The sequence below is a fragment of the Camelus ferus genome, chromosome 7 (genome assembly GCF_009834535.1).
Source record: "Camelus ferus isolate YT-003-E chromosome 7, BCGSAC_Cfer_1.0, whole genome shotgun sequence".
In the NCBI taxonomy this organism is placed as follows: Eukaryota; Metazoa; Chordata; class Mammalia; order Artiodactyla; family Camelidae; genus Camelus; species Camelus ferus.
The window spans coordinates 14,947,786-14,960,008 of record NC_045702.1 but is presented as its reverse complement, the minus strand read 5'-3'; the positions used below and the strand labels follow the sequence as shown (position 1 = coordinate 14,960,008).

The 12,223-nt window shown below is 42.4% G+C and overlaps 1 protein-coding gene across 3 annotated transcripts in view; it reads left to right on the top strand.

Annotated features, from left to right (window-relative positions):
- The window catches only part of DGKI (diacylglycerol kinase iota), a 397,841-nt gene that overhangs the window by 193,843 nt on the left and 191,775 nt on the right, over positions 1-12,223 (top strand). For all 3 annotated transcript variants that reach the window (XM_032483433.1, XM_032483435.1, XM_032483434.1), the window contains 2 exons: positions 5,651-5,722; positions 9,070-9,186. In XM_032483433.1, the coding sequence (XP_032339324.1) occupies positions 5,651-5,722; positions 9,070-9,186 (189 nt within the window). The remainder of the gene's footprint in view (positions 1-5,650; positions 5,723-9,069; positions 9,187-12,223) is intronic.

Genomic DNA, 12,223 nt, shown 5'->3' with positions numbered 1-12,223 from the left:
GATTAATATATTGTAGTTACCAACAGAAGAATGGAGAGACGCAGAAGGCTCTACTGAGGAATAATAAAATGTCAATCTGTGTGTGTGAGTTGGTGATTACCCTTGAACGAGGGTGTATTATGAACAATAAGGGCGCTGATAAATTTTCAGAGGCTATAATTAATGCCATAATGTATGTTAAACCCAATGGACCAGAATTTAGATTTTTCAAAGATAATTCTGATAAAGCAATGGTGGAGTCACCTAATTGGCAGCACTGTCAGAAGTTACAGACACTGCCCCTTACAATTCCATTTATAAAGGCATTGTTTATTTTAATTTAATTTAGATGACTGCATAGGTTTGTATTTTGAAAATCATGAATACTTATCAAAATTTTAGCTTAACACCAGTACAATTAGTATAGGAAGCTTTAGGAAGTTCAGGTAAATAAGATTTTCTATGAATAAATAAACCCTAATCTTGCATACATTAGGATAATAGTACCATTTTCACTCATGAGAGCCAAAGAAAAGATGTGTTACAAAACTAGCCTAATGTTCAGTGATTCTCATTGCCAGCCAAGGGTACACATACTTGTGGAAAACTGGGCTGAATAGTTTGTTAAATAGGAAAAGTCAACAATTTGCTTGTATAGGGAAGGAGATCAGTTTGTGGAGGCTTTGCTAATTAAAGACTGAAGGCTGAGCTCTGGATAGGACAGAATTAGCCCATAAGTCTATGGATCATTGGTTAAAACAATAATAAAAATGTCCCTTTTTATTAGAAAAAAGGTTTCAATTAGATTGGAGTGAGTTTGCAGGTGGTTCACTCAAAGGTCAAACAAATGTCATTTTTTATTGGTTAGAAGAACGTTTCAATGAGGTTGGTGTGGGTCCGCACCTGGGTCACTCAAAGGTCTTAGTTACTCATCAGCTTCAGCTGGTGAAACGCTTAAACGTCACGGGTGTTCGTCAGCTTCCGCTGGTTAAAAGCAGTTGCTTTGGAACAGCACAACCAGTCTGAGATCTGCTCTGACTGGAAAAGTTTTCTTTTACTTTAGTAAGTATCAAATTGCTATGGTATTTTTATCCCACTGGGTAAGTTTACAAGAGCACTGTGATAGTTTTATTTTAAGATTTCAGTTTTATTTTGCTAGATATAGTGAGCTTTGCATCTAATGCTGATGAACATTTTAGCTATTAAATGTGAAATATATAAAAGAGTGCATTTTTCAAAAATGATAGGGAGTATTTGAGCAAAGTCTTTGAAGTTCTCTGTTTTAAGATAAATATTTATTTGGTCTTAGTTTATAATTCCCTTGGGTTTGCCTTTTGTATTATGCCAGTAGGTATGGAACGGTTTATTTTGCTGTTGGTGGTTAGAGTTTTGGAGGCAAGAGCAGTATCAACTCTTGTGTTAAATCAAATCAAATTAAACAGGGAATCAGGCTACGGTCAGGAAATTCCCTCTTCCAAACCTCAGTTCAATACGTAAACAATAAAATCGTTTGTTTTAAGTAAAGCCCTTTTTCCTGGTTTCAGCCAAGGCTGTAAAACTGAGTGCTGTTTGTTACGTGCCGTGGATTACATAAGAAACAGAGGCAACAGAGCTCTAGCTGCTCAGAATAAATGTTGTTTAAACTTTATTCCGAAAAACTCCAAGAAGTTTACCTCCCAAAGTTCTTGGTATTTGTAATTCTGAGGTCAGTGAGATCTAAAGCATCTGACCTCAACTGCCTATTTTCCTCTTTAACAGTGATGAGCAAAATCGCCCTTTAAATTCAAAGTCTGTTGAAATTCAGTCAGGGCATCTGTCAGTACCATCATAGCAGGTTTGGGCCAGTATTTAAAAGTGGGTAACTAGGAATCTGACTCTGGCTGTGCTGAGATCCCAGCCAGAGCCTCCCCACTGCAGGTGGTCCGTGGGAGCTTTGTCTGTGAAGGCTCCAATGTGGTTCTATTTATGTTTTTATGTGACAGTAACCCTGAAGCCATGGCTGCTGTGACTCTACCAGGCTAGAATCCTAAACAAAGCGTAGAGCTGGTTACCATCAGGCTCGTTTTGAAGGGACCCACCACAATTTTGCATAAGCTCAGTGCCTAGTGCCCCGGTCATGGCTGGCCTCGTCTGTTTCCAGTATATCGGCCTGGCTGTCAGGGCCACACTGGGCTATATGTTCCTCCCTGAGGTCAGAAGGCCAATATTCAGTAGAGAAAGGGGTGGGCAAATCCATTCACTCTGTACCATGGAACAGAACATTGCACATGACACACTGGACGACTTTGTCAGCAAGGGGTTGGAAGAGGGTCCAGCAGTAAGTGCACTCCCTCATGTATACTGTGTTACAAAGAACTTTTCAAATGCATGGTCTCGTTCGGTGCTTGTAACCATTCAGGGGTGTTGGAGAAGTTTATATTTTTATCACCACTTTCGGGGGGAGGGAGAAAGTGGGACGGTTCAGTGATCCGCCTGGCACGTTGGCCGTGTCTGCAGCGGCTGGAGGAGGGTGTAGTGAGGGGGCGTATATTTAGGTGGTTTGGGTTAAGTTTTTATAGTCTGGATGGCATGAGGTTTGTAATTGGGTCACAATGTGGTAGCAGTGACTTTCTCGTTCAGTTAATCAGAAAGCATTCATGCCATGCCTATGACATTCAAAGTGGTATGCTGAGTTATAGAGATCTATTAAGAAATATTACGAAGACTTCTCTCAAACAGCTTATAGTTCCATTGGTGAGCATACACGTGCACATAACATCACCAGCAACTTAGGGCACCTGTTCATTAATGCCAAGGGGGGTACAGCAGATAAGGCCTGCGGGTTAGGACAGATCACAGTGAATGAGGTAAGCTTTGAAGATTTTGTTGTTGTTAGCTTTTGCAGTGGAAATAAAACTCAGGTGCTGTATATGAAATAGTGGTAGGTATTCTAGATGGTGGGTTGGAAGTTTAAAACAGAAAAAAAAAAAAAGGAAAAAGATAAAATGGCCAGAAAAAAAAAAGGAAATAGAAAAAGGCATGTTGTAGAATATAATGAAATCCATCTCACTATAGACAGGAATTTATAATGGCGAGGAGTGGGAGATTGATGTAGAAAAACTGGCTGGAAAGTTTATGGATGGCACTGAAGCCAGCATGAATAGTTTCTTCTGTAATCTTGAGGGAAGAGATAGTCATTCGAATGTTTGAGATTGAGGCTGATATTTACAAAGCAGCGTTTTCCCTGGTGGCATGGCCCCGGGTGGAGTGGAGAGACAAGATAGCAGTGGAGCAGACATCCAGACGTGATGTGACCAGTCACCAGCGCTGGGCACCTGCTAGACATGGGGTCCAGGGTGGGAGAGCCCCGCCAGGCAGCCTGGGCTGACCTCAGGAGTCCCTGCGCAGGTGCTGCACCGGCTTCCAGGCGCTTGCTCTGGGAGGCCGGCCCCCTCCCTCCCACAGCTGTCACAAACTGTTGCTGTAACTCTGAAGAGAAGTTCTAATCTTTTCTCTTTTGGCTCAGTCCATCAGGAGGCTTGAGCAGTGAGGAGGAACTTTTCGAGTGACTCCGGAGTGAAGTCATTCCTGCTTATTTGTGTCATTTTATTTCATGTTGAATAGTTTGTTTCATCTCTGAAGGGACCTGCTGACCCAACCCTTCGGCCCTCTGGACTTTGCTTCCTGTCGCTGAGCGGTTTCTGGCAGGCAGCTGTAACTCGGGGGCTGGGGGCTGGGTGGGTGGAGGCCGGTCGACACAGCAGTGAACCCCTGGACACCCACCTGTCCTAATAATTCAGTCCATGTGTGTTTTACAGGCAGTGCCTCCTTTCCTGGGGAAGTGATATTCTCGTTGACCGGGGAGGCATTGCAAGCCTCATTGTTTGTGGGGAGATGAGTGTGTTTCGGGTCCTTAAGACCACCCCAGTTTCAGTGATTCATTAGGAAGACTCATAGAACACAGTAGATGTTACTCACAGTTGTGATTTATTACAGTAAAAGGCTACAAAGCAAAATCAACAAAGGAAAGGCACACGGGGCAAAATCTGGAGGAAACCAGTTGTAACCTCACAGTTGCAGACGATGTGCTTAATTTTTCCAGCACGAGTTGTGATAACATATGAAATACTCTCTGCCAGTCTCATCATAGACTCAGTGCCTGGGATTTTTATTGGGGGTTGGTTATACAGGCACCCTCCGCATAGCACGTACCCAACTTCCAGACTCGCAGAAGGAAAGCAGGTGTTCAACGTACACTGGGTTTGTTTGTACAAGCAATTCAGGCACAGTGAGCCACTCTCAACTGTCCTGAGAATTGGGGAACCCTGCCTGAAATTCAAGTTCCCAGATGCCGGCTGAGGGCCAGCCTTGGAGGCAGGCCTTTGTAAGGATAGCCGAGACTCATACTTAAGTTGCTGAGAAAGGGATATTGATGGAGAAACTTTTCAAAATCTAGGAGAGTCTGATGTTAAGAAGAGGTCATGTTTCTTGAAGTGCAATTTGAGGTTGGGAGAAAAAGAGAAAGGTCCGAGGAGCAGTCTCAGCACAGAGGACCGAAACTGGTCCTGGTCTCGTGTGCAGGTGCAGGAGATGGGAGAGTAAGAGCAGAGCTGGGATGTGTTTTAGGAGACCAAGAGAGGCGAGAGAATCCAGAAGAGAAGATGCTCAATAGTGTATAAAATGCTGCAGATAGGTGGGAGTTACGGGGACTGCAAAAATGCCATTGAGACTTCTTTTAATAATGTGTGCATGCAGTTTTTTTAAGTTAAAATTCTCTATACACATTAGCAAGACCTATTCAGCCAGTGCTTTAAAAGCTTTCCTGCCCATCTTGTCTTTCTGTTTTCTTTGAATCACTTTACAAAAGCCTTGTCTGAAGGTTTTTTTGTTTTTGTTTTTGTTTTTTTGGGGTCATTGCTCTGCATTAGTTTGTTTGGACTTAGATTTCACAGGCATTTCACGGAGGAGCTTTGGGAAGTTTAAAAACACTCCCTGAGTGTTACTGTATCCTTCTCTCTGGTAATTATTTAGGGGCCACAGCAGCCAAAAAGAACCTCTTCTTTTCTTGATGGAAAAGTAATTCTGTTTGCTCATTAAGAGGATTGTGTTTGCCATTCCATTAATCTCATTGCTGTTTGCTGGCGAAGAATGGAAATTGAAGGCTGCTTGTTTTGAGTCCCGACATCCCAAGGGGATGGTGAAAGTGTCTGAATTTCCTCCTACACCCTCGGACTCCTCCCAGACGCTCACTTCTAGGTCCCCTGCCTCTCTCATACTTAGTTTCTGTCTTTGCAGGTTCTCGGATGTTAAGGTTGTATAGGACCTCTGAGACGGATGACCACTGTTGGAAAGAACCATGAGAACCAACAGTGGCTTTTCTTTTGCTTACAGTAGAAACATGTCAGAACCACATTTATTTGGGGAAAAAAGAGCAACCCTTTTTGTGGCTGGCTGATGCTCCAATAGAGGGGTCAGTGGTACAGCAGGTACTGGTGCCTCCTGTTTCACACTCCAGAGGATTCGGGGATAGGAAACTTGCGTGGTAGAGGTGGAGAATCTAAGTGCCGACTGTAGCATTCGCCATCCCAGTTACCTTAAACCTGGCCTTACTCACTCTTTGGACTTCAGAAGGGCAGATGCATGCTGTGATGGAAGTGGTTTTAATTTTCTGTCTCTTGTTCTAATATCCCAGGGCTTCCAGCAGAAATTCTCCTTCCACAGTAAAGAGATTGTGGCCATCAGCTGCTCCTGGTGCAAGCAGGCGGTAAGTCTGGGGATGAAATGAAACAAAGTGGGCGCACATTTTATCAAAAATAGATTTAGGTTTTGCCGGAGTTCCTGTCTGTACAGGGAATGTTATCCTAATTTATGTATCGTTTCTCTCATAGGATCCTTGAAGGAAGAAAGACAGATTAAAACTATAGAATCGATCTGCCCTCTTGGTGCAGCAGGCAGTGCGTCAGTCTCGTAAAACTATAGAACCAAAGCGTAACTGAGCTGGGAGAAACTGTAGAGATAAATTAACCCCTTCATTTATGTACATTGAAGCTACACTTGATTGATGGCAGCTCCTCCTGTGGTAGGAAGTTGCAACTACAGATAATCCCTCTAACACAGAAATTCAGGTCTTGGTTCTTCTGTTTTTGATGTGGGTGACTTTTTTTTCCTAATGGGGCTGTGTCAGGATAGGAGTCGTCTTGTATCCTTTAGGTTTGGGTGTTATTAGAGTTGTCTGTATGCTCGCTAAAGTGTCCCTCTTCCTTACATTTGAATATATACTCATTAGGATCCAATGGTAATTTCCCTATTAACTTTTCCTATCTTATCTGTCCTTGTATCATTTTTTAACACCTCTGTCCCAACCAGGTGGCTCATTTTTGTTACTGTTTGCCTACAGACCTGTTTTTTTCTTTAACCAGACAATGTGTACTCCAGCTCACAGTTGGCAAACTATGGTCTGTAGACCAAATCTGACTGCTGCCTGTTTTTATAAATAAACTTTTATTGGAGCACAGCCATGCCCATCCATTGCTGTATTGGCCCTGGCTACTTTTCATGCTACAACAGCAGAGCTGAGCAGTTGAAACAGAAACAGCATGGCCCCATAAGACTGAAATATTTACTACCTGTCTTTTTATAGAAAATGTCTATGGACCTCTGCTCTAATCTCTCAGTTCCCCTGTTCTTTTGAACCACTGTATAACTGAACAGCCAGCCTGACAAGAAAGGGCTGTGGCGTTCCAGCTAGGTTGACGGTTCACAGGGAAACATCAGGCCTCTGCCCCCATCAGTTGTATCTAGCCAAGCAAGATCGTGGGGCAGGAGCAGCAGACGCATTTAGTTGAAGCACATGGAATTCACCTTTTTGTGGGTCAAAAACTTCTGAATTTTTGGCAGGTCCATCAGATTCAACCCTAATAACCTCTCTAGCGTAAGTTCCCTAGGTCCCCACGTGTCAGGAAGATCTGCTGTCACTAGGTAGGGGTGCCTTGGTCTGGAAAGCTCAGTGCTTACTGCGTCACCCTCCTGGCACATTTTTTATTCTTGGCATTTCCATCTCTTTTCAGCTAATTGTTACACAAATCATCTTTGTGCTTCTGTTCAAGAACATGTTCACAAATACAAGGCTGTCCTAGTCCTTGAATGAAATTATGCCGACAAGGCAGTATATCCACCTGGAGAGAAAAAAGCAGCTCTAGGGTTCAGGGGTCCCCAACACTGTCTACATTGCTGTTTCCCTGATCTGGTGAGATGCCACTTGCAAGATAGCATCAACCTGGCCTCAGATAGCCTGCATCCGCTCCCGCCCCTGCAGGTATGCGGTGGTGGTTAGGTGGTTGCCCCAGGGTCATTTAATTTGGGAGCTCAGCCCCACTCTACAGTGGACACCTGTGCTCTATTTTTGTTAATCTGTAGTCCAATTGAATCACTACAAAAACGACTTCTGCCTGACTGAGCTTTGGTCAATTCCACCTATCTTTGTGTTCCCCGGTGTCCCACACTGTAGAAGTTGATATTTCAAGGGCTGAAAATATAAAACATTTCAAGACAGATTACAGTGGTGGTATATTTTAATACTAAAGAGCATTCCTTCTAGGATACTTGATGTCAAACAATCAAATGCCTTCTAGGGGCACTTTCTGCAGCAGAAAATAAAACTGGGTTTGGGAACTGGGCTTCATGGATTCATTGCTGACTTTGCCACTTAAAAAGCCAATGCAGTTTTGCACGTAGTCTCCAGATTACGCGTCACTCAGCTATAAATTGAGAGAGCTGGGATAGCTGGTCTTGGAGAGCTCTGCCATTTTAGAAATGCAGTGGCCCTTGATTTGGGGGTTTATTTAATTATTCAAAAGAAAAATCACCTTTTAAAGAAAGAATTCAAATAACATTTCTATGGTATATCAAATTGTTTGCAGAGTGCAAGTAACTGGTGGTAGGGGAATTATTTATTATCTTATTAATTTGTATTTCATGCTTAATTAATTGATTTAGTAATTTGCCTCTGAATCATGTCAGATCTTGAAGATATTTAAAGATAAAATCGCCCTGATACAATTCGGGTGACTATATTTGCCAATTTTCCTGAGACAGTCATAATTTATGTCTGCTGTTCCAACATAATTATTATCAATGCTCCCTTTCATTCTTAAAATTGTTTCAGTTAAGATGATAAATTCTGTGGTCACAGTTAGTATAATCCAAGTAGAAGCTAATGTTAATTTTTTTAAAACAATCACTGCGATTAAAATTTTAAAGCCCATAATTGTGTAATGGAGATTTTATGTTTTCAGAAAACAAATGTTACCACACATCATTATCACTTTATAGCCACAAACAAGACGACTGAAAATGTGACTGGCCTTAGGTTACTCAGTCCATTGGTACAAGCCTTAAGCCCCTGGAACTCAAGTACTGTTATGGTCATTAGTCTACACTTCCTTCCTTTCAAAAACAAAAAGCACTTTAGATTTGCCAAGTGTGATAAGACCATTATTTTTTAAGTAGCCCTAGCCAAACCCAGCAGGAGCAATTGCTTTGTTCCCTCCGGGATCAACAACTCTCTAGAAGAGACATCTTCTTTCCTGGGTCCCCTAACCTGGAAGGGCTACCTGGGAAGGACTTAAACGCCTATGGATGGAAAAAGGAGAGGCCGACAGGTGGCACTGCCTTCCTGCTTGTCTTCATTTCCTTCTCAGCATTATCCCAGACCAACCAGGTCTGCAACCAGCACAAGCCAAGTGAAACAAAATTACAGTGTGAAGTTAGCATTCACAGAACTCTCCAAGTCTCTCACTGTTTATGTAAATATCCTATTAAAAGGTTATAAAGTTTTAGCTGGCCTTATCCTGTAAGATTGAGTTCTTTTTATCAATTGGTCCCAGTTTGAGTTCTTTTTATCAGTTGGTATTTGTTTGTAAAGCGGAATGAATTTGAAACCTTGTCTTTAAGCTCCTGGCGCTGGTTGGGCAGTGATGAGGAGTGTGGGACCTCAGTGTGCACGCGTGTGTGTGTGTGGGTGTACACGTGCGTGTGTACCTGCACTCATTCCTTCTTGAGGCAGCCTTGCCCTTTGCACAGAATTGTTTATTGGCCTGTTTTTCCCTTCAGTTTCACAATAAGGTGACCTGCTTCATGCTGCATCACATTGAGGAACCGTGCTCCCTGGGGGCTCACGCGGCTGTCATTGTCCCACCCACCTGGATCATTAAGGTGAAGAAACCTCAGGTAACTGCCGGGACCCCGGTGCTGCTGGGCCAGTGCAGAGAAAAAGTAACCGTTGCTTCTTGCTTTTCTCCCCCTGACGAGTCTCTGGGTTCCTCCAATCTCTGCTCACTCCACCCCACAGTCCCAAGCTTAGCTTCCCAGTTCATCCTATTAGCCCATCACTATACTGCGTGGGGGGCTCTCAGGGAACCAGCCTCCTCTTCCTAAAGAAATCCGAGTCCCACCGCAGGCATGCTTCCTCCCCTGAATTCGTGTGCCCATGCTCTTCTCTTTGATGGGCGCTCTCCTGAGTAAGTTGAGGACCCGTGGTGGGTTCAGCTGATTCTTACACTACTCTCTTCTCTTCCAGCCTGGGCACCCCCAGGGAGTGGCGGTGAGGGCACACTGTGCAGGCTTCAGTGTTTGGTTGAGATTACCACCACTTCCAACCTGAACGGCAGACTGTGGGTCATGACCTTCCCAAATACACAAGGCCTGCTTAGAGAGCAACACTCTTTTCTTAAGGCAAAGTAGAAATTTATCCTCTTCAATACCTAATCTCATTCTGTATTCGAGCCTCGTTGTACTTTCTGTCCTGGAGAGCGTCTGCTGTAATATTCTGGGAAACCTTGGTGGTTTTCCACAAGGTCCTCATTTTCGATAGAACCCTTTCTACCTTTGTACTATACATCTTAGACAGTTATCTCCGGGTTAGGGGATAGCAGACTTTTAATGCTATGGGGAGATTACACCTCCCCTAGGGTGCAGGGACCTTGAGGAGTTTTCTTGAATGCAGTAGCTTTAAAAGATCTGGCAGTCCGACTTCATATGATCTCCAAAGTCATCATGCAGTGTATTCTCATTAGCTCAGTTTTACGTAAAAACTGGTGGATCAGGGACACTTTTTTCTTTCATGTGTTTTATGTAGTTTTGCTTCAGTTGTTGAGTAACATTTACTAGTAATCTTTGCAAGTTACAATCCATAGAAGCCCTTAGGAAATGTTTTTCAGAGGCAAGTACAGTATCTATACGTTAGAAAATGGAGCATGTAGTAATTTCACTTTACATCTTAGAGCCAAATGCCAACAGATGCTTAGTGAGTTGTCCAAGGTGATCAGTTACAGTGCTGCATCAGAGATTCGAGTGCACTGGTTTCCAATTTAGTGCTATATTTTAAAATCTCTTCAATAGTTTTACTTCTTTGTGTGTGTTTTCCCCCCTAAAATTCAGTGATCGCTCCACGTGCTTTATGGTGAACGTTCAGTTAAATCAGTAGGTTTTCATCAAAAGCCTGGATGGTACCAGGAAGGCTCCTAGGCATTGTGATGTAATACATGATCCTGGCTCTGGAGAATCATGTAGTTATTTTAAGGAAAGATCAGGGAGAGTTTCATGAAGGAGGTGGGGTTTTTTCCCATCTTTAAAGGTGGGTGGGATTTAGATCAGTGGAGAAGGAAAAAGCATGCAGGAAGCGGGCACAGGCGAGGAAACTGTGTCCCAAATGATAGTCATGGGACTGGAGACTAGTGTGACTGCCGAGGAAGGTGTATGTAGGGGGTGTAGGAATGAGCACAAAGTTGCTCAGGCCCTGACTGGGGGTTATTATTGATCCATGTGAACTTTGTCCTTTTAAGCAAAGGAGTGATGGAGTAAAACTGTACTTTAGAAGGAAACAACTCTCAGGAGAGTGTAGAATGACCTGGTGGTTTGGGGGCTTTGGAGGACTGGAGATAGAACAGGAAAATAAGAAGGCAATACCACTTTTCAGGAAAATTCTAAGTTTGACTTTTCTAAACTAAAAAAAAAAAACTTTGTTGTTGACATTTTCAAGGAAGTGAAGAAAAAGAGAATAATGAATTCTTCTATAACTGTGAACTCTTCTCTGTGATTGTTTCATCTGTCCCCTGCCACACCATATTTTCCTTCTGCTTAACTAAATTTGGTTTTGAGATTCACATGCCTTTGTAAGAAATAACACAGAAGGGTCCCACGTACCCTTACACCCTTTCCCCTCCTGGTAACTTCTTGCAGTGTTACAGTCTAACATCACAACCGGGACATTGACACTGGTTACTCAAGACATAGACCAGCTCCATCACCGCAAGCATCCCTCATGTTGCCTTTTCATGGCCACAGCCATTTTCTCGTGGTCTCACCCCATTTACTCTGTCTTCCTGAAAGTGGAAATCTGTAAATGCTTCATTTTGCTTCTTGGAAAGATAACTATTACCTCACTCATCAACATTAGATAATTCGAGACGGCGTTTTTAAAATATTTTGATTGTTTCAAATATATCTTTTTAAAGTTTTTTTTTTTTCAAATTAGGATCTAAAGTCTACAACTGCCTTTTTTGTTGACTTCTCTCTTAAATCTCTTAATTCATAATAATCTATCTTTTGTGCCATTTATAGGATAAATTGAGTCACTTTGCCTGTAGAATTTCCCATATTTTTATTATGGCTGATTGCATCCTTTTTGTATTTTAGAATTATTTCCCTTATTGCCCATATTTCCTGTAAAAATAATAATCAGATATTTAGATACATAGACTCATTTAGATTCAGGTTTAGTTTCCTGGCAGAAGGACTCCATGGATGCTGGTGCATATTTCCATAATGTTGCTTTTAAAGGAACATGATACCAGGTGGTTCACTCTCGTGATGTTAAGATCAGTCAGCGCATTCAGGAGCTATCATCCTAATCCATTGTTATAAACTTGTTCATTAGCCTTTCACCTAGTGTTTTTTATCCATTAAAGATTGTTACCTAAATCTGTTTTTTCACTAGGGGTTGCTAAAGGGTGGTTTTCCAATTTTTACTCCCCTTTTTAGCTACAGTTTTTCTGTAAAGAGACTTTTCCCTTATAACCAGCAAGTAACATAACAAATGTTTGCGTGCTTGCCTTTGTAAATTTTCAGAATGATGAGTTGGTACTTCAGCAGCTTTTGTTAGGTGGCAGGGTGGGTGGTGGTGGTGATTTTTGGAGAGTCTTCACAGTCTGGATGCTAAAGTCCAAATTTTTTTTCATCACACACTTCTATTATCTTCTATGATTCA